Source organism: Malaya genurostris, chromosome 2 (assembly GCF_030247185.1).
Source record: "Malaya genurostris strain Urasoe2022 chromosome 2, Malgen_1.1, whole genome shotgun sequence".
NCBI classification, from domain to species: Eukaryota; Metazoa; Arthropoda; class Insecta; order Diptera; family Culicidae; genus Malaya; species Malaya genurostris.
Window position 1 is genome coordinate 64,636,927 of NC_080571.1, and position 27,911 is coordinate 64,664,837.

Below are 27,911 nucleotides of genomic sequence, written 5' to 3' on the forward strand. Positions count from 1 at the left end.
TTGTCAAAAATTTTCTTCGGAGTGCAGACGTGTCTGGCTTCGTGTGTGAAAATTATTTTTCAAACTTGGTGAAACCTACTGTGTATTGGAATTTTCGTAATCCTGTTGGTGTTCCGTGATGGGGGATTCATTGGAAACTACTGTCATGGGCAGCATGGGAAGTGATCCACCCCAATCGGTGGTGGATGCCGAATCAGTCGCCATTATAGACTACGATGGCTTCACTAATTACATTCGTAAAGCGGTGACCATTCTACTGCCGGAGGAGGATGTGGTTCCGATGCCGCTAAATGCGGCTCTCGATGATTCCGGCAATCAGGAATGTATCCGGAAGTTCCTGTCCGATCCGCAAACGCAGGCACTGTTTATCCAGCGGTCCTGTTTTAAAGGTAAGTTGCGTTTTCGATTTTGCAAGATGGCGATGTAATACAGTTATGGGCCGAAGATGAGTCATCGGTATGACTTCGATCGATCGTGGGGCTTGTGGAGTAGCGGTAGACAGCAGGTGGAGTAGTTTTGTTTTGCTTTCTGCTGTGTGCCGCCGGCTTCCTAGTTTTCTCTCGATGAGTTTATAGTTGGATTTTTCGCTTTGCTTTTCTAATTGAATGAAATTGCAGATGATGAAAATGAGCCTCCTACGGAAGGTGAGGAAGAGAAAGATGCCGTATCGTACTACATTAGCAACGACGTTCATTTCACTAACCAACGGATGGCATCATTGGTATGCGTTAAACGTGGTGCTGTGATCGAGGCGGACAAATCGATCTTGTCGCAGATTCGTTTGATCAATTTTTCCGAAGGATCGCCGTACGAAACGCTACACTCATACATCAGCAAAACTTTGGCACCGTTCTTCAAAAGTTACGTTAAGGAGTCGGGTCGTGCAGATCGCGACGGCGATAAGATGGCTCCCTCGGTAGAGAAAAAACTTACCGAGCTTGAGATGGGACTGTTGCATTTGCAGCAAAACATAGACATTCCGGAAGTTACATTAAATATCAATGGCACCGTGGCACAAGTTGTCAAGAAATGTGCCGACGAAAGTAGAAAAGCTAAAATCACCGATTTCGGAGATAAGGTCGAAGATTCTACTTTTTTGAATACGCTACAGAACGGAGTAAATCGTTGGATTAAGGAGATTCAAAAGGTGACGAAGCTGGACCGTGATCCTTCTTCGGGAACTGCGCTGCAGGAAATTTCTTTCTGGTTAAACTTGGAGCGGGCCCTGCATCGCATTCAGGAGAAACGCGAATCTCCGGAAGTAGCTCTTACACTGAACATTCTGAAACATGGCAAACGTTTTCACGCAACTGTTTCCTTTGACACTGATACCGGACTGAAACAAACCCTAGCAATGGTGGCTGATTATAATCCACTGATGAAGGATTTTCCTATCAATGACTTACTGTCGGCTACGGAACTGGACAAAATACGCCAAGCGGTTCAATCAATATTCAATCATCTTCGCAAGATACGCAGCACAAAGTATCCGATTCAACGTTGTTTGCGTCTGATCGAAGCAATTTCTAGAGATCTCAGTCAGCAACTATTGAATGTGCTCGGAACTCGTCGTCTAATGCACATTCCTTTCGACGAATTTGAACGAGTAATGAACCAGTGCTTTGAAGTTTTCAGCTGTTGGGATGACGAATATGATAAGCTACAAGGTATTTTGAGAGATATCGTCAAAAAGAAGCGAGACGAACACATCAAGATGGTTTGGCGCATTGCTCCAGCCCACAAAAAATTACAGCAACGGATGGAACACATGCGAAAGTTCCGTCGCCAGCATGAACAATTGCGTACAGTGATTGTTCGGGTCCTACGTCCTGCTCGACAGGCTTCCGGGATAACCGGTGGTGGAGACGCTGGTAGTGTGGATACTAAACAACCCTATAGTCTTGATAGCGCCGATGCAAATGCGAACGAAGAAGTTAATCTTGCCTACGAGAATGTTAAGGAGATCGAGTGTCTCGATATCTCCAAGGAAGGATCGGAAGCATGGGATGCGGCGATTAAGCGTTACGAGGAAAGAATCGATCGCGTGGAAACTCGCATCACAGCACATTTACGTGATCAGCTAGGAACAGCGAAAAATGCCAACGAAATGTTCCGTATCTTTTCGCGCTTCAATGCACTCTTCGTTCGGCCGCATATCCGCGGGGCTATCCGGGAATATCAAACACAACTGATCCAGCGCGTGAAAGATGATATCGAAGCGTTGCATGAGAAGTTTAAGGTTCGATATGTCTACATTTTTTTCTAAATACCCTTTAATCTCAAAAATTAATGTTCTACAGGTTCAGTATCCGCAGAGCAAAAGTTGCCGATTGTCGGTAGTACGAGATCTTCCGCCGGTGGCCGGATCCATCATATGGGCCCGCCAAATTGACAACCAACTTACGATGTATCTGAAACGCGTCGAAGACGTGCTCGGCAAAGGCTGGGAGTCGCACATAGACGGACAGAAGCTGAAGGCCGACGGTGACAGTTTCCGGGCCAAGCTTTCGACGGCCGAAGTGTTTCAGGAATGGGCCAGGAAAGTCCAGGAACGTAACACCGGCATAACGGGCAGAATTTTCCTGATTGAGTCGACACGTTCCCGCACGGGCCGTGGCAACACGTTGAGATTGAGAGTAAACTTCCTGCCTGAGATCATTACACTGTACAAGGAAGTTCGTAACCTAAAAAGCTTGGGATTCCGCGTTCCGTTGGCAATTGTAAACAAGGCACACCAGGCCAATCAGCTGTACCCGTTCGCCATCTCGTTAATTGAGAGCGTCCGAACTTATGAACGAACACTGGAAAAGGTAAGATGATGTTCGTTCAATTGATTCTGTTTCACAACACTACAAAATGGATTTTAACACCAATCATTAACATTTGGCAAACAATTATCACATTCATTTAGTATTGAAAATTTTCTCTACACGTAATATGCATCACACCATAAAGTTTTGAACACCGTACATATTGTCCTAAAACAAAACAAAAACGTATTGTACAACGATGTTGTTTTTCCATGCAGCTAACAAATAGGAGTTTAGCACAAAATTCAGTATTCAAGGTAGAAATAGCTAATTTAGCTTGAGTTTTTCTCAAATTATTTATTTTTCGGCGGATGGGGTAAATGCTTATTCGCTTGAACATTTATTCGTTTGTTGTTCCATTGCTTTTTCTCTTATGATTTTCGTAATTCATGTTTCTGGCTTTTTTTCTTCGTTACATGATGGCTTTTCAGCATTATCGTTTGCTATCGAATGCTGTAACATTCATTGCTTATGATTCATATTGTCAGTTTGCTCATGTATACTGAACAAATGAGGATAAACTTTTGGAAAGAATTTGCGTTACATCTTTGCTGTCCAATATGAGCAGTTCAATTTTGAAAAAGTACCATGACTTTACACCACTCTGCGTAGATTAACAATTGCCGTTGAAGGAAGGCTGCATCTTATTGGTTGCGCCAGAAAATAATAGACTAGGGTCTTCCAAAGAAAAGTTGACGTAGTTGAAATACAGCAAAAATATCATAGACCCGAGGTGGCTTCCTTGTTAATAAAAAATGATCTCCGATTTAGACTGCAAAACGGCTTAAAAGACGGTTGAACCGAATTTCACCACTTTAGATTCAAATGAAAGATTTCAAGATCCACTGAAAAATTCCTGATTTTTTCAGGTCCAACTTCCGGTTCCCGAGATACAGGATGATTAATTTCAAGAGTGTTTTTTTTAAGCTGACTAACAAACTTCTCTAGTTTACGGATTTTTTTTTAAAGTTATGTGTTTTTAAAGCAATATCCCAAGTTATGCGTTTTTTTTTTGTTTCTTCATAGAAATGCAGGAAACGTTGCGATCTAATGTTATCTCGAAAATTAATTTCTAAGTGGAATCTCTGGGACAAGAAGTGTTTTTTTTTTTCGAGATAGCACCAGAGCCTTGGTTGGCGGTTCAATGCGTAGGACGCTGGTCTTACAAGCCAGTTGTCGTATGTTCGAGCCCCGACCTGGAAGGATACTTAGTGTCAGTAGGATCCATAGTACTAGCCATGCAATGATTCTGTACACTAAGACTCGGCTGCGAAGTCTGTTGAAACAGAAAGGCCAAATTCCACAAAAGAAATGACCAGGACAAAAAAAACAGATCTCGACGTTTCAACATTTGCCATCAGAAAAAATCCCAAAGCCGATATTTAAAAAAAAATTCTGTATGTTTCATCAATTTTTAAGATTTCTGGCTATAACAAAAATCTGATCGGAAATGGTTGTATTGTTTTTCAAAATATGTCCCTAGATGATCAATACACTGAATACACTACAACAGTTTCTTCAGGAGTATTGAATTGCTCTCCACGCAGTTTTTTTTTTCACGGAACTGAATAATAGAAGTTGTTAAGTGCCAAGTCAGGACTATACGGCGGGTGGCCCATTCATTCGACGTCTTTGGTGCTTAAATATTCGGTTGTTTGAGCCGATGTGTGAGAGCTTGCATTATCGTGATGAAGAATGATTTTACGTCTTGCGTTTGTTTTCCTTATTTGACAAAAAAAAAACTGGCAAACAAATGGTGTGTACCAACCAGAATTAACACATAAGTAACAACCTACGTATTTGCTACAATCTTTCTCTATGAAAAATATTATTAGATCTGTATTGCCTTTCTCACATAGAAAGGTTATGCAATCACTGTGAAAACCGACTTTTGAACCGAGGCTCTGAGGGCCGAGTTTCATATACCATTCGACTCAGTTCGTCGAGTACGCAAAATGTATGTATGTGTGTGTGTGTGTGTAACTTTTTTTTGCACTAACTTTTCTCGTAGATGGCTGAACCGATTTTCACAAACTTAGATTCAAATGAAAGGTCTTGTGGTCCCATACAAAATTCCTGAATATTATTTGGATCCTACTTCCGGTTTCGGAGCTATGGGGTAAAATGTGCAAAAAAAATCAAAATATGTGTTCCAACTTTTCTCATAGATGGTGCGACCGATTTTCACAAACTTAGGTTCAAATGAAAGGTTCTATGGTGCCATACGTTTTTTTTATTAACTATTCAATGGAATATGAGTTAAAATTAAATTATTAAGATTAAAATTGGGTGTTCAGCCACAAGTGGTGACTTTTCAGCCCTATTATATATATGATTTGGTTATTACCATGAGGACATCATTTCCTTCCGCAATTCTGAGATTTTTGTGTAGGGAAAATTCTAAAAAAAAATTGCATAGCTAGTACTACAATCCTACTAACACTAGGAATCCATCCAGGTCGCCGCTCGAACGTACGACAACTGGTGCCCTACGCATTGAACCACCAACCATAACCATGGATTGGCATAAAACTACCACATTTAAATACTACATTTTAGAATTTAATAACTTAAATATTTGAGAAAAGCTGCATTTTAAAGATTTTTATCACTATTTTCGAAACCGAAAACCGGAATTTTATATCATTAAACCACGATAAAATATTAACTGTAAACCGAAACAGCTTAAAGTCCAAGAATTTCCAAAATTTTTTGCACCTTCGATTTAAAGAACAATTTTAAATAAATGACCGGTCTAGTATAACTAAAAACAGTTCGAATTTAGAAAATATTTTACGATTTTCGATGACGGTTACGACGGTACGATTTAATTTTGAAAACTTTTCACCTTCTAGTGCTAGAACCAGAAGTCGGACTTGGATATTTTTAGGGAACTATCAGACTTATTCCGTAGTGTCAGTAGGATCGTAGCACCAGCCATGCAATGGTTCTGTACATTCTGAATCGGCTGCGAAGTCTGTTGAAACAGAAGGTCAAATTCCACTACAGGAATGTAATACCAAGGCTTTGCTTTTGCAGACTTATTAATTTGAGTTTTATTTTATAAAAATCTCATGAGTTTATTTGGCCCTAGACTATCTTGATCTGCAAACTGGAGAAATTTATTAGTCAATTTAAAGAAATCGCTATTCATTACATGATTACTTAAAAACACTCTTGAAATTAACATATTTACTTCAGGCACCCTATCTCCGAATCCAGAAGTTGGATCTGAAAAAAAATCGGGATATTCTTATGGTACTCTCTGATGAATCTAAGATGGTAAAAATCGATTCAGTCATCTTCGAGAAAATTGAGTGACAATATTTGTCACTCACACAGACATTTGCTCAGTTTGTTGAACTGGATCGAATAGTATATGATATGCACCACCGGGCCTTGGTAGAAAAGTCGGTTTTCACAGTGATTGCATAACCCCTTAAAAAATCAACTTTTGAACCACTGAACCAATTTTTGGATATGTTGCGTATAAATGTTAAATGTTTAGCAAACTGAAAAAAAACTTAGTATGTCATGTCAGAGACATAACCGCGAGATTGACATAGGACTGCATTCGAGATGTGTATGAAGATTAATTGATTTGGTACCGCTTGACCGTTTAAGATTTTGTAGTCCAAAAAGGACTATTTGCTTTTAAAGGATTACGTTTATATTCTAGGAAGTAGAACGGCGATTTAAGACAGTTTAATAAATAAGTTCTTTACCTTACATTTAGGCCGTGAAAAGGACTGTTCGTGGCTTTGTAGTCCTTGAAAAGATTATTTGGTTACGGATGATTATGTTTGTATTCCAGGAAGTAGGGCGCCATTCCAAGCCATTTGTAAGTTTGAGCCTTGACCTAGAAGAAATCTTTAGATAAATACAATCGTAACACAATATTTGAGTGGAAGAAACTACCAAAATGCTGCACGGGATTCATTTCTGGCATCCAGAAAAGCCAAATTGTAAAAATTCTCTACGATATTGAACACTGTTCGAAACAGTTTTCTCGAACGAATTTTGCACATTGAAAAGTGCACAAAACTAATCAAATTATTCTAGATTTGCACTAAACTTATGATTTTTACTAATTTGCAAAGAAGTAATCTTAATAGGTCTTTAGATAACATCTAGAGCCATTAGAACGGCAGCTTGTATAATGTTCACCATCGTTGCCTATTTTTCGTTTTCTTTTTCTTCAATGCAAACGACCAGCAGCTGGATGACGCAATCGCTCTTGTTTGAAGCAAAACTCACACTGCGAACGTCTAACAGCAGATATGCTCACAGAAGAACTAGTTGTTGTTTTTCCGCGTTTAGGTTTGAGTATCGAAGTCTCATATTCACCATTGACTGATGCACCAGTTGAAGAATGCCATTGTCTTAACGTAGATGGAGGTATGTGCTCTCGATGTGTCTCCGGTCATGGATTATCATAGACTGAAGATAGAAAACGTGCAACAGGGTCTGCGCTTTTTTCAATCGGATCAGCTTCTGAGAAGTATTCCATTAAAATAATTCAATTGTTGAACTGAAAATCGAGTCAGTTTCGAACCTGGTATTTATACCAGGTTTTCTCAAACCCTCGTTGCGAGTGCGAAATCAACATAGTTTCGTGATAAGTGTTTGTTTGATGAAACTACCCAGGGTCAGTTTTAGTTTTCTCAAGCGAAAACGACATAAATAACATTCTGGAACAAACTAAACGCAACAGTTTCTCGGATACTTCCGTTTGTCTTCCGCTCAAAATCGGCGCTCGTATGATGTAACGCAAATTCTGTGTAATTCGAATTTAGTTTCCTATATTTTAGGTCATGTATCTGTATCCAAAATTTACATAGAATATACAAAATCTTAAATGCACAGCACAGTACTATAGGACATAAAGATATCTCAAATACTACTACTACCACTCGTTTTTAGGTTTAAATTCATACCGCTTATGCCCAATACTTTACGCTTATACGTGCTTCCCACATCTATAGACCAATAGCGGACGTTCCATTCGTGCACGAATTGTTAATCGTTTCCAGCTTATTCTAAACCGGTCACCTACGTACTTTCTAATGCTGTTTTTATTTTTATTTCCAAATTCCATTCAACTCGGAACAAACAAACAAATGGCCCAAACCAAACCAACAGATCGAGGACCGTGCCAGCATTATTCCGCTGGTGGCTGGACTGCGCAAGGAAGTACTGGCACTGATTTCCGAAGGTATCGCACTGGTCTGGGAAAGCTACAAACTCGATCCGTACGTTCAGCGGTTGTCGGAGAATGTTACCTCCTTCCAGGAGAAGGTAGAAGACCTGCTCGTCGTCGAAGAGCAGCTGGATGTCGATGTTCGATCGTTGGAAACATGCCCGTATAGTGCGGCCACCTTCGCTGATATCCTGTCCAAGATTCAGCATGCAGTCGATGATCTTTCGCTGAAGCAGTACTCCAATCTGCATGTTTGGGTTGCCCGTTTGGATGAGGAAGTTGAGAAAAAGTTGGCGGCCCGGCTGCAGGCAGGTATTCAAGCTTGGACCGATGCGTTGACCGGCAACAAGAAGGAACTGGATTTATCCATGGATACGGATGCCCCAGCACAGCCAACCATCAAACCGGGTGGCGATCCACACATTCAGAAGGCAATTCATGAAATTCGTATCACGAATCAACAGATGTATCTGTATCCTTCCATTGAGGAAGCTCGATTCCAAATCATGCAGCAACTGTTCGCTTGGGAGGCAATCGTAACATCACAGACGCGTCTACAGAGCTCACGCTATCAGGTGGGACTCGATAAGCCCGTGTCGCAAACATACAGAAATCTCCTGACCAAGTTGCCGGGTGGATCCGATCCACTAGAGGGCAGCTATGCAGCGATCGAGAATCAAATTTCTGAAGTGCGTAATTATGTGGATGAATGGCTCCGCTATCAGAGCTTGTGGGATCTTCAAGCGGATACTTTATACGGTCGATTGGGCGAAGACATCAATCTGTGGATCAAATGTTTGAACGATATCAAGAAATCACGAACCACATTTGACACATCGGATACTCGCCGTGCTTATGGGCCGATTGTCATCGATTACGCCAAAGTGCAGGCCAAGGTTACTCTCAAGTACGACTCGTGGCACAAGGAAGCCCTAAGCAAGTTCGGTCAGCTGTTGGGCAATGAAATGTCAACCTTCCATGCCAAGGTTTCCAAAAGCCGCAGTGATCTGGAACAGCAGAGTATCGAAGCTGCCAGTACGTCGGATGCGGTTTGTTTCATAACCTACGTACAGTCGTTGAAGAAGGAAATGCTCGTTTGGGACAAACAGGTCGAAGTGTACCGTGAAGCGCAAAGAATACTGGAACGGCAACGTTTCCAGTTCCCGAACAGCTGGTTGCACGTTGATAATATCGAAGGTGAATGGTCTGCTTTCAACGAGATTATGAAGCGCAAGGATTCCGCCATTCAAACACAAGTGGCCAGCCTGCAAACTAAGATTGTCGCCGAAGACAAAGCCGTAGAGTCTAGAACTTTGGACTTCTTGAACGACTGGGAAAAGAATAAGCCAACGGGTGGACGCACTCGCCCGGATGATGCATTACAACAACTGCACATTTTCGAAACGAAATTCTCGCGTCTAAAGGAAGAGCGTGACAATGTGGCTAAGGCCAAAGAAGCCCTGGAACTGCAGGAGTCGGCCATTCCAAACAACAGTACCGAGCGAATGTCTGTTGTTCTTGAAGAATTGCAAGATCTGCGAGGAGTTTGGAGTGAACTATCTAAAATTTGGACACAAATTGATGAGACACGTGAGAAGCCCTGGCTTTCGGTACAACCGAGAAAACTTCGTCAATCGCTGGAAGCGATGATGAACCAATTGAAAGAGCTACCTGCTCGCCTGAGAATGTATGAAAGCTATGAGTATGTGAAAAAGTTACTGCAGAGTTACATCAAGGTGAACATGATGATTGTGGAACTAAAATCGGATGCCCTGAAGGAACGTCACTGGAAGCAGTTGACCAAACAACTACGCGTCAGCTGGGTGCTGTCCGATTTGACTCTGGGGCAAGTTTGGGATGTCAATCTGCTGAAGAATGAATTGATCGTGAAAGACATCATCCTTGTTGCTCAAGGTGAGATGGCTTTGGAGGAGTTCTTGAAGCAAGTCCGCGAGAGTTGGCAAAACTACGAGCTGGATCTGATCAATTATCAGAACAAATGTCGAATCATTCGCGGATGGGATGACCTCTTCAATAAAGTCAAAGAGCACATCAATTCCGTTGCGGCTATGAAGCTGTCGCCGTACTACAAAGTGTTCGAGGAAGAAGCTCTCACCTGGGAAGAAAAATTGAATCGCATCAATTCTCTGTTCGACGTCTGGATCGATGTGCAGCGTCGTTGGGTCTACTTGGAAGGTATCTTTTCGGGAAGTGCTGACATCAAGACTTTACTCCCGGTAGAGACTTCCCGTTTCCAAAGTATCAGCTCGGAGTTCCTTGGGCTTATGAAAAAAGTAGCCAAATCTCCGAAGGTTATTGATGTACTGAACATTCCCGCAGTTCAACGTTCACTGGAAAGATTGGCCGATTTGTTGGGAAAGATCCAGAAAGCTCTGGGAGAATACTTGGAACGGGAAAGAACCTCATTCCCGCGGTTCTACTTTGTTGGTGATGAAGATTTACTCGAAATCATTGGTAACAGCAAGAATGTGGCCCGTTTGCAGAAACATTTCAAAAAGATGTTTGCGGGAGTTGCTTCCATACTGCTGAATGAGGACAATACCATCATTTTGGGAATTGCTTCGCGTGAAGGAGAAGAGGTCAAGTTTACGAAGCCCGTATCAACGGTGGATCATCCGAAGATCAACGAATGGTTGACTCTGGTGGAGAAAGAAATGAGATTCACGCTGGCCTCGTACTTGGCTCAAGCTGTGCAGGATATCAAGCAGTTCAAAGATGAAATCGATACACAAAAATATATGGAGTGGTGCGATAAGTATCAAGCTCAGATAGTGGTTTTGGCGGCGCAAATTCTCTGGTCTGAGGATGTGGAAGCAGCTTTACAACAAGCTTCGGACAATCCGAGTAACAAATCCCCGTTGAACCGCGTTCTGGCCACTGTCGAAACCACACTGAACGTGTTGGCTGATTCTGTTTTGCAAGAGCAACCTCCCCTGCGCCGTAAAAAGCTCGAACATCTGATCAACGAGTTCGTCCACAAGCGTACCGTGACCCGTCGTCTAATCGCTCACGGTGTCAATAATCCCAAATCGTTCCACTGGTTGTGCGAAATGCGATTCTACTTCGATCCTCGTCAAACCGAGGTTCTGCAGCAGCTTACGATCCACATGGCGAACGCACGTTTCTACTATGGCTTTGAATATCTCGGTGTTCAAGATCGTCTGGTTCAGACGCCACTTACCGATCGTTGCTACTTGACGATGACTCAAGCACTGGAATCTCGACTCGGTGGATCACCGTTCGGTCCAGCCGGTACAGGTAAAACCGAATCGGTCAAAGCACTCGGAAATCAACTGGGCCGTTTCGTGCTCGTATTCAACTGCGACGAAACGTTCGACTTCCAAGCCATGGGACGTATCTTCGTTGGACTGTGTCAGGTCGGTGCGTGGGGTTGTTTCGACGAGTTCAACCGATTGGAGGAGCGAATGCTTTCGGCTGTTTCGCAACAAATACAAACCATTCAGGAAGCTCTCAAATCACAGCAGGATAGTCTGAAGGATGCTCAAACAATCACAGTGGAACTGGTGGGCAAACAGGTTCGTGTTTCCACCGATATGGCAATCTTCATCACGATGAATCCGGGCTATGCTGGCCGTTCCAATCTACCGGATAATTTGAAAAAACTGTTCCGATCACTTGCTATGACAACTCCAGATCGCCAACTGATTGCCGAAGTTATGTTGTTCAGTCAAGGTTTCCGCACAGCAGAAAAGCTGGCCTGCAAAATTGTTCCGTTCTTCAAACTGTGCGATGAACAACTCTCCAACCAATCGCACTACGACTTTGGACTTCGTGCGCTAAAGTCCGTGCTCGTGTCGGCCGGTAATGTGAAACGTGATCGCATCATGAGAATTAAGGAACTGAAAAAACAAAACGGCGAAGAGAACATCGACGAAGCATCGATCGCCGAGAATCTACCGGAGCAGGAAATTTTGATTCAATCGGTCTGTGAAACCATGGTACCGAAACTGGTGGCGGAGGACATTCCGCTGCTGTTCTCGCTGTTGAGCGATGTCTTCCCGAACGTTGGCTACACCCGGGCTGAAATGAAAGGTCTGAAGGATGAGATCCGGAAGGTGTGCGCAGAGGAGTATCTGGTGTGCGGCGAAGGTGATGAGCAAGGTGGCGCCTGGATGGAAAAGGTAAGTTCCGCCTTTAACTTTAAGTAAATTCATACAGAAGGTAATTCTACACGAACGCACCCAATGTTCGCTTGATTCGTGTAGAATTGCGCCGTTATCAGTACATCTAACCCCTTGTTCACCAGCGATATGTTCTCTCTTCCAAATTAACCAACCTACTATCAAAATTGAAACTAACAAAAAAAGGGATTCGGAGAAACTTGGGTCGACAAAGTGAGTTTAAGCACTATTCCTAGCTGCATTTATGTGCCAAATTTTGTTCTGTTCGTTTGTTTGCGTCCTACGTCTGATTCCGACTCATATTTACGACGTATACGACTCTAATCTATTCATCTATTTTCCCGATAGGTGCTACAACTGTATCAAATTTCCAACCTAAACCACGGTCTGATGATGGTCGGTCCGTCCGGTTCCGGAAAGTCGACAGCGTGGCGAGTACTGTTGAAAGCTTTGGAACGCTACGAAGGCACCGAAGGGGTGGCCCATGTCATCGATCCGAAGGCTATCTCGAAGGAAGCACTGTATGGTGTTTTGGATCCGAACACACGCGAATGGACGGACGGTTTGTTCACGCATATCCTACGTAAGATCATAGACAATGTTCGTGGTGAGATCAACAAGCGACAATGGATTATTTTCGACGGTGACGTAGATCCCGAGTGGGTCGAAAATCTGAACTCCGTGTTGGACGACAATAAGCTACTGACGCTGCCCAACGGTGAACGATTGTCCTTGCCACCGAATGTAAGAATCATGTTTGAAGTTCAGGACTTGAAATATGCCACACTGGCTACGGTATCACGTTGTGGTATGGTTTGGTTCTCGGAGGATGTTCTTTCAACGGAAATGATCTTCGAAAATTACATGGCTCGATTGAAGAATATCCCGTTGGAAGACGGCGAGGAAGAAAGTTTTACCCAGACAAAGGCGAACGATAAAGATGATGAACTGACTCCAGCTCTGCAAACACAGAGGGAAATCGCGACAATGCTACAGCCATACTTCAGCTCGGATGGTCTCGTTGTTCGCTGCCTTGAGTATGCAATGTCCCAAGAACACATCATGGACTTCACTCGCTTGCGTGCGCTCAGTTCGTTGTTTTCAATGCTAAATCAGGGTGCGCGGAATGTGTTGAATTTCAACCAACAACATCCAGATTTCCCTGTTCCTCCGGAACAACTAGAGCAATACATTCCAAAACTGCTGATCTACTCACTGCTGTGGTCGTTTGCTGGTGATGCCAAACTGAAGGTTCGTTCTGATTTGGGTGATTTCTTGAGAAGTGTTACTACGGTCGCTTTGCCTGCCCAATCGGGCAGTCCAATCATTGATTACGAGGTTAATATTCAAGGTGATTGGGTTCCGTGGTCCAACAAAGTGCCGGTGATTGAAGTCGAGACTCACAAGGTAGCCGCTCCAGATGTCGTCGTACCAACGTTGGACACCGTTCGCCATGAATCGTTGCTGTACACTTGGCTGGCTGAACACAAACCGTTGGTTCTTTGCGGTCCACCAGGGTCTGGTAAAACCATGACTCTTTTCTCGGCACTCAGAGCTCTTCCGGATATGGAAGTTGTTGGTTTGAATTTTTCATCTGCTACCACTCCAGAGCTACTGCTGAAAACATTCGATCACTACTGCGAGTATCGCAAAACACCGAACGGAGTTATCTTAGCACCGGTCCAGTTGGGCAAGTGGCTTGTTCTATTCTGCGACGAAATCAATTTACCCGATATGGACTGTTATGGAACCCAACGCGTAATCTCATTCCTCCGGCAGTTAGTGGAACACAGAGGATTCTACCGTGCCGGAGATCAGTCTTGGGTTACGTTGGAGCGTATCCAGTTTGTCGGAGCTTGTAATCCTCCTACCGATCCGGGTCGAAAACCACTGTCTCATCGTTTCCTGCGTCACGTGCCAATAATCTACGTTGACTATCCCGGCGAAACGTCACTCAAACAAATCTACGGAACATTCAGTCGTGCGATGTTACGTCTCATGCCGAATCTACGAGGCTACGCGGAACCTCTGACGAACGCAATGGTGGAATTCTACTTGGCTTCTCAGGATCGTTTCACTCAAGACATGCAACCGCATTACGTGTATTCGCCACGTGAAATGACCCGTTGGGTACGAGGTATCTGCGAAGCTATCCGTCCTCTGGACAATCTACCCGTGGAAGGACTGGTTCGATTGTGGGCTCACGAGGCTCTTCGCCTGTTCCAAGATCGTTTGGTAGAAGAATCCGAACGTCGTTGGACTAATGAAAACATCGATCTTGTTGCAATGAAACACTTCCCAAGCGTCGATCGCGAGAAGGCACTGGAGCGACCTATTCTCTACAGTAACTGGTTATCAAAGGACTACACACCGGTCAAGAGAACGGAGCTACGGGATTACGTCAAGGCCCGACTCAAGGTGTTCTACGAGGAAGAACTGGATGTTCCGTTGGTGCTGTTCGATGAAGTATTGGAGCATGTTTTGCGGATTGATCGTATTTTCCGTCAACCGCAGGGACATCTGCTACTGATTGGTGTTTCGGGTGCTGGCAAAACAACCCTATCCCGCTTTGTCGCCTGGATGAACGGACTTTCGATTTTCCAAATTAAAGTCCATAACAAATACACGAGCGAGGACTTTGACGAAGATCTGCGTTGCGTGCTGAGACGGTCCGGATGTAAGGATGAAAAAATTGCCTTCATATTGGATGAATCGAATGTTTTGGATTCCGGATTTTTGGAACGTATGAATACACTTCTGGCGAACGGTGAAGTGCCTGGACTGTTCGAGGGTGATGAATATACCACTCTGATGACCCAATGTAAGGAAGGTGCTCAACGGGAAGGTCTCATGCTGGATTCCAGTGATGAATTGTACAAATGGTTCACGCAGCAGGTTATGCGCAATCTGCACGTGGTATTTACCATGAATCCTTCTACGGACGGGCTAAAAGATCGAGCCGCTACTTCCCCCGCCTTGTTCAATCGCTGCGTGCTGAATTGGTTTGGTGATTGGTCGGATTCGGCTCTGTTCCAAGTTGGCAAAGAATTCACGGTTCGAGTAGATCTCGATAAACCCACTTGGACCGCGTCGGACTTCTTCCCGGCGGTTTGTCCGTTGATCAGCAACACACCGTCGCACCGCGAAGCTGTCATCAATGCTTGCGTATACGTTCATCAAACATTGCACAAAGCCAACGCACGGCTTGCGAAGCGCGGTGGTCGTACGATGGCCATCACCCCGCGACACTATCTCGATTTTATCCATCATTTCGTGAAGCTATACTCGGAGAAACGGAGCGATCTGGAAGAACAGCAGCTACATTTGAATGTCGGTCTGAACAAAATTGCAGAAACAGTGGAACAGGTATGTCGCGGTTCAGTTCTTATTACAAACGGTCTGTCTCACGTGGTCACTATTTTTAGGTTGAGGAAATGCAAAAATCTTTGGCGGTGAAGTCCCAAGAACTGCAGGCAAAGAATGAGGCCGCTAACGCGAAACTCAAGCAAATGTTCAAGGATCAGCAGGAAGCGGAAAAGAAGAAGGTTCAATCGCAGGAAATTCAACAACAACTGGCAGAACAAACGATTAAAATCGAAGAGAAGCGCAAGGATGTAATGGCAGATTTGGCACAAGTTGAACCGGCAGTTATTGACGCTCAGGCCGGTAAGTATTTCTCGGTCCTTCAGAATGTTTGTAATCATTTTCAGGGTATCAACCAACGAATCCGAGCAAATGAGTTAAACCGTACATTTTCGAACAATAGCCGTTAGCAATATAAAAAAGAAGCAGCTCGCCGAGGTTCGTACGATGGCCAATCCACCGGCTCCGGTCAAGCTTGCTCTGGAATCGGTTTGTTTACTGCTCGGGGAAGACGATCGCGGCGGTGATTGGAAAGCGATTCGGCAAATATTGGTCAAAGACAGTTTCATCACATCGATTGTGAAGTTCGACACGTCACAAATTACGTAATTATCGTTCACTCCTAGATGCACTATCCGTATAATCAAATCAATCAATTAAGTGTACGATAAATGTTCGCAAATAACGCTGGACAAACTAAAACTCAACATGCAGTGTGGCTTCCAGTGATGTTACCAATATACTCTTACTATAAATATATCATGCGCAAATATTTAACGTTGGCACGAATGCGGAATGTGGAGCGAGCGTCCATAACTGTGCTCATGGAACGGAAGTTACTACTATAACCTTTAACATCATATTTAAACATATTATCTCATTCTATATATGCTCACAACCGACCGACTAAACTATATTTTCTTTCTTTTTGTTTTTTTTTCTATCACCGTTGTCTTCACATGTCTAACACCAAAACAAAAAATCTGCCTATCATGTATCAAATATCTGTCCGCTAACCTAACCACAACCATGCCTACATATATTTGTCTACCGAACCTCAACTTACTCAACTAAACTGTAACCAACACCACCACTACCTACCACCGGACACACTTCCTCCGATAGCGGTCAAATCGATCAAAAAGCAACACCTAGTGGAGGTCCGTTCCATGGCCAATCCACCGGCCGTCGTCAAGCTGGCCCTGGAATCCATCTGTCTGCTGCTGGGAGAAAACGCCTCCGACTGGAAATCGATCCGCGCCGTCATTATGCGGGAGAACTTTATCAATTCTATTGTGTCTAATTTCAGTACTGAAGATATAACGTAAGCATGATTCTGTTTCTATCATTGTGTGTTTGCTAGAACTTCTGTATTGTGTTAAGTTTTATGCCAACAAACTATTGAGTAGAACGTCCACAACTTGGAAGTGATTATTGGTCATTTCAAGCATGTTCAACGGAAGCATGTACTTTTATAATGTTAAATGATGTAGAAAAAAATGTCATTGTACATAATAACATACAAAGCTATCGGGTTCATCGTTTGGTTTTCTTGTTTTCTGGTGATAGGTGTCTAACTGAGTTTTCTGTTGTTATTGTTTCGTTTAAAATTTTCTGGTTTGCATGTGTTTTGTAGTGTTATAGTCTTGTATTGTAAGAAAGAGCGATTATGTTTGCACTCAAATTCTAGAAAGTGTATTCGGTGTAGCGCCGATACTACAATGATAAACGCTTCTAAGTATGTTCATTAATTCAACCAAGTTATCGAGAGATACAAAATTTTGAACACATCTAGAATCTAGACATTGAAAACTCCTAATTGAAATTAATCGGGCGTAAGAAGATTGCAGTAAAAAATTTTGTGGATTCTACCGATATGTAGTCGATGGGGTCTTGCAGAATCGGAAAACAGTTTGATTACAATTTTATTCAACCTTGGTTTCAACCTTCGTGGTCTTACACCTGGGGGGTTTAAGGGTTACTACAATTCATTCCTGTTTGTTAAGCATAAACAAAAACACTTAAGTACTTTTGCTGGATCTGTTCGATGCTCTTTTTCTTGGAGGAGAAGCAGTGTCTAATAGGGTTTGGGGTTCGCCATTCGTGCCTTCGTTCATTGATAATCGCTGTTGCTATTTTTGTTATTTAGATTGTCGCCCCGGTGAATGACCGATAGGTTAAAACCGGGCTAAAATAAACAACTAACTAGTTAGATTGTTCGTGTCGTTGACAACCGTATTAGATGCAGAGCTTAAAATTGTCATGTATTTTCAATGATAGAATACAATCCAACAGCCTATTTTCTTTTCTTACAGTCTCAATTGTAAATAATCCCATTCAAAACAAACGAAGAGTGGAAACATTTTCGTCGCTCATTCAACTAAAAGAGAGTATCAATGTCGATGTCACTCATTCCCGTACGCCTTTCTTTCTTCAGTATACTAAAAACCTGTGAAGTTGGCCTATAACAAGAGTCTAAAATATGACAAATCAAACCCGTCTTGAGTTTTAAAAAACCTTCAATTTTCATTGAAATCTGGAAATATAATTCTTATATGTAGTGAACCGGTGTTCACAAACAAAAACAGTGTGCGATAAACGAAATCGAATAATACTTGATCACGCCACCGCATCACCCGTGCGAACTCTTATATTCAAGGTAGAACAGCAGAGCATGTAAAAAGCATTCGGTCTGTTTCATGGTATAGCATTTCATAAGGCTTATATAAACCAATGAGAGTTTGTCCTTGTTTACTTTCTCTTCTGTTGAAAACTCCTTCATTTTCACGTTTACTTACAAAATGTTCGTGTAGAATGAAAGACAATATTTACATTTTTCTAACAGTACCGGATATTTAATGAACGTTTGAATAATAACGCAGATATTGTCGAAGGAGAAAGTAAACAAAGAGGATCTGTCAATTTGTTTTAGGCCCTTCTGAAATGTTTACATCGAACTGAACTAGAACATTTGTATGGATTTGATAGCTGAATGATCTACCTAGTTCACAAGCAGGTACTAACTGAACTAAATAGTTAGACCGAGAATATGTTTATAGATTCCGTCTTGTGCGAAAGTTTGTACTATGCAGAACGGTGTGGGATGTTTTCATACATGACGCATAGACTATCTATATCGACCGAAGCAGAACTGCTACTGAATGAAATACGAGGTGTGAAGCAACGATCAAAACCGTCGGCCATGTTGAAGGAACCAATTGAATGACAAAATTACGACATGCTGTGATTGGCTCGTGAAAACATGGATTGATTCGTACAGATTTTTAAATGGTGAATTATTGTAATAATAAAACAATAAATGTTTAAGTTGAATGTTTTCGAATTGCTTGGTAGTTAAATTAAATAAATTCATCAACAAATCACTGAGTTGTACGCGCTCAAAATTATGACAGGAAAAGGCAATCACAGGCGTCATGAATTGATGCTCGTTTATACCGAATATTTTAGCAACACGCAGCCCCCTTGGGTTCGATTCCCATCCCTGCACATAGAGTCAGAAAAATTTTCTGGCCCGAAGAGGCGAATGATCTTAAGGTTAAAACCTCTATAATCGAAACAAAAAAAAAATATTTTAACAAACTTAAATTTTGAGTTATTTGTGGTTATCTAATACCGTTTTCGTTTTTGAACCTACACGCGGGCGACTTTGACTCCGAGTAAAACGTAGTACGCGCCATAAACAACTCATAAGTAGTACGCGCTATAAACAACAACTCAGAAAAAAATAAACAAACTCGCGTGGATGTCGTGTGCGACCCGAGAAAATTTTCAGAGCGAAACTACGCGATTGGAGTCCGATCTAGAGCGACCCCAGGTTGCTAAAACAAACATCTTAAATGTTGTTTGGGCGACTCTCGAGCTGCTCTGATCAATAAACGAAAACGGTATAATATTACAAACATATTTAAAGCGTCATTCGATCGAAATACAGAATACACATTTTCAAATTCGATGGAAAAAATCCGATTCAATCGAAATACAGAATAAAGTAATATCTTCATGTTACAACTTTGAGCTGTATCCATTTGCGAGCCACCGTTTCGCTCGTAAATGGAGATTCCTGTATGCACACGACCCCGTCCACAATTTCACTCCATTGAAGTAATACTTTCAAATCAAGTTAAATGTGGCAAATCCATCCACAAATCAGCGAGATTACAAGTGCTTCAAATAAGGCCCGAAAAATCTATCACCGATAGTTATAAATTTACCGGTGAATCAAAATCAACAGCTAATTGGTATTCAATATACTCAAGTGAACACGGTGTGGAGCAGATGGAAAATAGCATCCGCATACCGCACACAGTACTGCATAGCCCGAGTTAGCGGTTCAATGCATAGAACGCTGGCCTTACAATCCAATTGTCGTATGTTCGAGTCCCGCCCTGGAAGGTTTTATTGGGTCAGTAGGGTCGTAGTACTAGCCTTGCAATGATTCTGTATGCTATGAATCGGCTGCGAAGTCTGTCAAAACAGAAAGGCCAAATTTCACAAAAGAATGTAATGCCAAGACTTTGCTTTTTATACCGCACAGTGACTATTCAGCGAGCGAATGGATTCAATTTTAAGTTTTGTCATCCACTTGCTAGTCAAACTGCATGCCTCGCTCACAGCTAGGTGTTGACTTAGTGAAAAATGTGCGGGAGCATATATTTTTAGATTCCGTTTTGTGCGATAGCATATAAAGGGTGATTTTTTAAGAGCTTGAGAACTTTTTTAAACAATAAAACGCATAAAATTTGCAAAATCTCATCGGTTCTTTATTTTAAACGTTAGATTGGTACATGACATTTACTTTTTGAAGATAATTTCATTTAAATGTTGACCGCGGCTGCGTCTTAGGTGGTCCATTCGGAAAATCCGCTTTTTTATCGACAAATTTTGTTCAGCGATGAGGCTCATTTCTGGTTGAATGGCTACGTAAATAAGCAAAATTGCCGCATTTGGAGTGAAGAGCAACCAGAAGCCGTTCAAGAACTGCCCATGCATCCCGAAAAATGCACTGTTTGGTGTGGTCTGTACGCTGGTGGAATCATTGGACCGTATTTTTTCAAAGATGCTGTTGGACGCAACGTTACAGTGAATGGCGATCGCTATCGTTCGATGCTAACAAACTTTTTGTTGCCAAAAATGGAAGAACTGAACTTGGTTGACATGTGGTTTCAACAAGATGGCGCTACATGCCACACAGCTCGCGATTCTATGGCCATTTTGAGGGAAAACTTCGGAGAACAATTCATCTCAAGAAATGGACCGGTAAGTTGGCCACCAAGATCATGCGATTTGACGCCTTTAGACTATTTTTTGTGGGGCTACGTCAAGTCTAAAGTCTACAGAAATAAGCCAGTAACTATTCCAGCTTTGGAAGACAACATTTCCGAAGAAATTCGGGCTATTCCGGCCGAAATGCTCGAAAAAGTTGCCCAAAATTGGACTTTCCGAATGGACCACCTAAGACGCAGCCGCGGTCAACATTTAAATGAAATTATCTTCAAAAAGTAAATGTCATGTACCAATCTAACGTTTAAAATAAAGAACCGATGAGATTTTGCAAATTTTATGCGTTTTATTGTTTAAAAAAGTTCTCAAGCTCTTAAAAAATCACCCTTTATTTTTAGATTCCGTTTTGTGCGATAGTTCGTACTGCGTAAAACGGTCGAGAGGATAACATCACTATGGCAAGCTGTGTTTGACTCATTTCTCTTATTATTACGCATCTTTGGGCTTACTATCACTGTCGCCCTTTTTCGTTTAGAGTTGTGATACTATCTAAGGTTTGCGCACAGCAAAATCTAGGCAAAGAAAAAAATGCAGTATGGGCGATTTACACCCTCATTCTACATAATTGAAAATTGAGCGACACACCGCTCAAATTCACAAAAAGTGCACGCACTCTAAACTTGAGTTACCTCATATCTACTCATTTTTGAGTTTAGAGACGAAGCTTTCAAAATTTGAGTATTTTTTACTAAATATTTTTTTTGAAAATTTGAGTGAGTTTAACTCAAAACTTGAAAGCCTTGCAGTCAAATTAAAAACATTCTTATTCGTAAATGATGATATACAAAGTCATTCTTTTTTTTAAATAGAAAGCCCAGAAAAGTGTTTCAAACCCGTTTCCTTTTGACCGGTTTTTAGTCAAAATTGAACGATGTTGATATCCTTATGTTGTACTTCTCACTTAGCATAATGAAAACCACAAACTTTCTATTGAAAACATCTATGATTGATGATTTATGGTTTCAAAAACCAGATCTAGGAACGACAATGAAAAACGACGTATTCTTGCATCCTTAGATTCGATAAGAATATTCCGATAAAGAAAACGCACTGAACTGCTAGAAGCTTTTTTTTCACTCAAATGTTTGAAAACTCAACGCTTACTCTATTGTATGAATAAATGCGAGAGAACTAATGGCCTGAGCAAATTTTACTCAAATCCATACTCAAATATTGACATATTGTTCCAGTTTATTAATTTGAGTAGTCGCAACTCAAACCCTGAGTTAAGTTCAACGAGCGTGTAACGTTCTATCTATTGGCGTTCTAACAACAATGCGACATGTAGATGGCACTGTGGTTCAAACGATTATGTTTGCGAATGAAGCTGTCAAAATACATAGAAATGTTCATTCTTTAGTGAATTTTTATTTATTTGTAGTTGAAATTCGAATAATCAAAGAATATTCTTTTGTTACCGGGGAAAAACATTGAATTCTATAAATTAAAATTTCAATCAATTTTTTAATATTTCGCTTGAGAATAAATAAGTTTTTTGCTTTCGGAATCGCCTACAGATTAGCGGCCCTTACACGAGTCATTAAAAATGTCATTCCTAAAAAATAATATAATTTAAATGAACGTGTAATGGTGCAGTAATGACGAGATTTCTAACAAATTTGAAATACATCATTACTTAGTCATCATTTAAAATGACATTTTTAATGCTCGTGTAAGGGCCGCTATTGATAAGGTTGACATACCCAGTAGTGGTTTAAACCTCTATTTTCGATTACGAAAACTGAAGACCTAACTTCACTTAGCATCAATATCTAAACATAGTTCAGTATTGAAGAAAATAAAGTTTTACTTTTCATGCGAATGCAAAAGTTTTACCTATCGCGTAGGTTTGTTTAAGGAAATATTACTATGTTAGTAACTATTTCCGCATTTAATACTCGATTCCTGTTGCTCTATGTGATAATCATCATCGTTTTCTTGATCCATAAAGTGAAACATAGAAGCCTGCTACCCTATGCTTCACCATTATGGCAAGATGCCAAATTAGATCAAAACAACACATGACTCTTGTGATTTGGGATAAGAGGTAGTAATCGTTTGTGGAGATACTCGTAGACGTAAACTTGATTAACTGTAGTTACGGAGGCTTTTCTCTCCAAACCACAACAATGAATATCCGATAAAAATTCATTCAGTTTTAGCGAAATTTGACAACTTTTTCGGCCTAAGATGATCATCGACCTAATAATACGGTATGAGCTTTAAGATCAGGAAGCAACGTGCAGTTGCTTTGAAATTTTTCATAATCATCCATAAACACGCATCCAAATGTTGTCAGTGATTTTTCGATTAATTACCGACCTATATCCTGTCGCTTTCTTCGCTTTTTGAACGGAAAAAGCTCGACGTTTAGACTTTTTTAACCACGTCTCGGATGGAAAGGTATTCCGCTGAGATTTGAAGTTGTTGTTTCGTAGCGAAATTTTGCTGTGCGATTATTTTTTCGATTTCTTCGCGTTTCGCCTTCGGCTCATCAGTGCTTAAAGCAGTTCAAATTGAACTGCCATCTCAGCCTAACAGTTCAATTTGAACCGCTAAGCAGAAGCAAAGTCCACACTATTTATGTGACCCTTTAATTTTTTTTGTTGACTTCTGTCAATATGTACAAACAAACGCATGACTGTTTCAATTAGTTGGGTGCTGGTTTGTGTAAATATGCTTTTACTAAACCTGTAGTTAACGAAAGTTCTACTAACACTTCGCTACATAGAATATGCCTCTAGTCTATGATCTTAATGTTTTTTTTTAATTTTTCTTTAAATCACACCATCCACAGCGACGATGTCCGTGAAAAGATGAAATCACGTTATCTCAGCAATCCGGACTACAACTTCGAGAAAGTCAATCGCGCCTCGATGGCTTGTGGCCCCATGGTCAAGTGGGCTATCGCTCAGGTACTGTAGTCGTACTTCCGTAGTTGGAGTCTAATTTACTTAACATTTGACAAAAGATCATTTGGCAAACATCTCACTGTATTTTTTTTTTCATACCCAGGTTGAGTATGCGGATATGTTGAAACGTGTAGAGCCGCTGCGCGACGAGTTGGGATCCCTGGAACATCGAGCTGAGACCAACATCAAGCACGGTCAGGAGGTGAAAGAACTGATTGCTCAGCTCGAGCAAAGCATTGCTTCGTACAAGGAGGAATACGCACAGCTCATCTCGCAGGCACAAGCCATCAAAACCGATCTGGAGAATGTGCAGGCCAAGGTTGACCGTTCGATCGCTCTGCTGAAAAGTTTAGTGATCGAACGAGAACGGTGGGAGGCGACCAGTGAAACTTTCCGCTCGCAAATGTCTACCATCATCGGAGACGTGCTGCTGTCGGCTGCCTTCATCGCTTACGGTGGATACTTCGATCAACACTACCGAAGCAATCTGTTCGCTACCTGGTGTCAACATTTGCAGGCAGCGAATATTCAATTCAGAGCCGATATCGCTCGAACTGAGTATTTGTCCAATCCGGATGAACGGCTGCGCTGGCAGGCGAATGCTTTGCCGACTGACGATCTTTGCACTGAAAACGCAATCATGCTGAAACGCTTCAACCGATACCCGCTAATAATCGATCCATCGGGACAGGCTACTGAGTTCATCTTGAACGAGTTTAAGGATAAGAAAATTACCAAAACTAGCTTCCTGGATGATTCGTTCCGTAAAAATCTTGAATCTGCTTTGCGTTTCGGTAACCCACTTCTGGTACAGGATGTTGAAAACTATGATCCTATACTGAATCCGGTACTGAATCGTGAGCTGCGTCGTACGGGTGGGCGTGTTTTAATTACCCTCGGAGACCAGGATATCGATTTGTCACCTTCGTTTGTGATCTTCTTATCTACGCGAGACCCAACCGTCGAGTTCCCGCCAGATATATGCTCTCGCGTTACTTTCGTGAACTTTACCGTCACGAGAAGCTCACTGCAGTCGCAATGTTTGAACCAGGTGTTGAAGGCCGAGAGACCAGATATCGATGAGAAACGATCCGATCTGTTGAAACTGCAAGGTGAATTCCATTTGCGTCTAAGACAATTGGAGAAGAGCTTGCTGCAAGCGCTTAATGATGCCAAGGGTAAAATTCTGGACGATGACTCAGTTATTACAACTTTGGAAACATTGAAGAAGGAAGCTGCAGATATTGGTCAGAAGGTTGAGGAAACCGACAAGGTTATTGCCGAGATTGAAACTGTTTCACAGCAGTACCTATCGTTGTCGCAAGCCTGTAGTAACATCTATTTCACTATGGACAGCTTGAACCAGGTTCACTTCCTGTATCAATACTCACTGAAAATGTTCCTGAACATTTTCAGCACCGTACTACATAACAATCCACGACTGGAGGGTAAAACTGATCACACCGGACGTCTGTCCATCATCACGTCTGACCTTTATCGGGTGTGTTACGAACGCGTAGCACGTGGTATGCTTCATGCTGACCGGCTGACATTTGCCATTCTGTTGTGTCGAATTCATCTGAAGGGAACAAGTGAAGCAAACTTGGATCAGGAATTCAGTTTCTTCCTGCGCAACAAGGAAGGCTTAGTAAGCTCTCCCCACCATATCGATGGCGTCAGTGCTGAGCAGTTGGAGTCAGTTACACGTTTAGCAAATCGTCTCCTCAATTTCCGGAAACTGTTTGAAAAGATTCAATCTATGCCGGAACTGACGGCATGGTTACAGCAGGGATCGCCGGAACAAAACGTTCCTGTACTGTGGGATGAATCGAAGGCACTTTCCGCCATCTCAGCTGCTATGCATCAACTTTTACTGATTCAAGCGTTCCGACCAGACCGTGTCATTGCTGCCGCACATCTGTTTGTTGCTACCGTACTAGGAGAAGACTTTATGCCACAGGCTGAAAAGGAACTCGATTTCGGAACTTGCGTGGAAAAGGAACTTACCAGCAATACACCGGCATTACTTTGCTCCGTCACCGGATACGATGCATCTTCGCGGGTGGATGATTTGGCAGCTGAACTCAATAAGCAGATCTCAAGCATTGCTATCGGATCGGCTGAAGGTTTTAATCAAGCCGAACGCGTTATTAATATGGCTTGTAAATCTGGACGATGGGTTCTCCTCAAGAACGTTCATCTTGCTCCACAGTGGCTCGTTCAGTTGGAGAAAAAGTTACACTCTTTACAGCCACACTCTGGATTCCGGCTGTTCCTTACTATGGAAATCAATCCGAAAGTACCGGTCAACCTTCTACGAGCCGGACGTATCTTCGTATATGAACCTCCTCCAGGCATTCGAGCAAATCTTCTACGAACCTTCTCTACAGTCCCAGCAGCTCGTATGATGAAACAACCCAGTGAACGTGCTCGTCTCTATTTCCTGCTTTCTTGGTTCCATGCTATTGTACAGGAACGCTTGCGTTACGTACCGCTTGGCTGGGCCAAGAAGTATGAGTTCAACGAGTCCGATTTGCGCGTTGCCTGTGATACATTGGACACTTGGATCGACGCTACTGCTATGGGCCGTACGAATCTCCCACCAGAGAAAGTTCCATGGGACGCTTTGGTAACGTTACTCTCTCAAAGCATCTACGGTGGTAAAATTGATAACGATTTCGATCAGCGCTTGCTATCATCGTTCTTGTCCAAATTGTTCACGGCTCATAGTTTCGAAGCTGAATTCGCCCTGGTAGCCAATGTGGATGGTGTTGCTGGTGGACCAAACGGACAGCGACACATTACAATGCCGGATGGAACCCGTCGAGATCATTTCCTCAAGTGGATTGAATCGTTGGCAGATCGCCAAACTCCTTCGTGGTTAGGATTACCCAATAACGCGGAGAAGGTACTTTTGACTACACGTGGAACCGATTTAATCTGTAAGCTACTCAAAATGCAACAACTTGAAGATGATGATGAGCTAGCCTACAGCAATGATGAGAGTTTAGCTACGGTGCAAACTCGCCAGGAGGATGGACGTCCATCATGGATGAAAACATTGCATAACAGTGCCCTGACTTGGTTAGAACTACTACCGAAGCAGTTAGCCACGTTGAAACGAACTGTTGAAAACATCAAAGATCCGTTGTATCGCTACTTCGAACGGGAAGTTTCATCTGGTGCGAAACTGCTGCAAACGGTAGTTAGCGATCTGCAGGATGTGGTATTAATATGTCAAGGAGAAAAGAAACAAACCAACTATCATCGCACAATGTTGAGTGAACTAGTTCGTGGTATTCTTCCGGCAGGCTGGAGACGATACACAGTACCTGCGGGTTGTACTGTCATCCAGTGGGTAACCGATTTCAGTCATCGAATTCATCAACTGCAGAAAGTATCAACCTTAGTTTCGCAGGCCGGAGCTAAGGAATTACAGGTAATAACGTTGCTTCATCACTTAGTTTTAAAAATATTATCCTTTTTCTTTATTTTTTCCGCAGAGCTTCCCCGTCTGGCTTGGTGGTCTGTTCAATCCAGAGGCATATATTACTGCGACCCGCCAATGTGTAGCACAGGCGAACAGTTGGTCTTTGGAGGAGCTTACATTGAATGTTACCATCACCGAAAACGGATCCGATGGGTTTGACAACCTTAAGGATAGTAGCTTCGGCATATCGGGTTTGAAATTACAGGGCGCACAGTGTAAAAACAACCAGCTGCTGCTGACATCAGCAATTATGACGGAGCTCCCGTTGACATTGCTCAAATGGACAAGGATCGATTCGGAGGGCGCCCGAGCGACCAAACTAACGCTTCCAGTATACTTGAATTCAACCAGAACCGAGCTACTCTTCACAGTTGATATGACGGTTGCTCCCGGACAAGATCCGCACAGTTTCTACGAACGAGGCGTTGCAGTATTGTCTTCTACTGCTTTGAACTAAACTTCAATAGAAAACAAACAATAATCGAATAATTATTATACTCACAATATTTCATGGTTTTTGAATAACAGATAGTATACCAACTATATCAGCATACACACATTAATAAATATATTACTCATTCAGCATATTCTATCTTTTATTAACATTGGGAAATTTCTCGTCGGAAAAAATCGTTATTTAGCAAGCTGGACATAAGGGCCCATATTACCGTT

The 27,911-nt window shown here is 42.2% G+C and overlaps 1 protein-coding gene across 4 annotated transcripts; it reads left to right on the forward strand.

Annotated features, from left to right (window-relative positions):
• LOC131430240 (dynein heavy chain, cytoplasmic) lies at positions 1-27,824 on the forward strand. 4 transcript variants are annotated; one of them, XM_058595035.1, is made up of 12 exons: positions 1-389; positions 618-2,239; positions 2,301-2,810; positions 3,029-3,067; positions 7,953-12,173; positions 12,360-12,386; positions 12,522-15,539; positions 15,599-15,839; positions 16,662-16,860; positions 23,635-23,752; positions 23,853-27,188; positions 27,253-27,824. In XM_058595035.1, exons 1-12 carry the CDS (start codon positions 119-121, stop codon positions 27,694-27,696), a joined length of 14,046 nt encoding a protein of 4,681 aa, XP_058451018.1. In that variant the 5' UTR covers positions 1-118; the 3' UTR covers positions 27,697-27,824. The 4 variants fall into 4 exon arrangements, with proteins under 4 accessions (XP_058451018.1, XP_058451019.1, XP_058451020.1 ...); XM_058595036.1 differs by lacking the exon at positions 12,360-12,386; XM_058595037.1 differs by lacking the exon at positions 3,029-3,067.
• Positions 27,825-27,911: the final 87 nt, after the last annotated feature.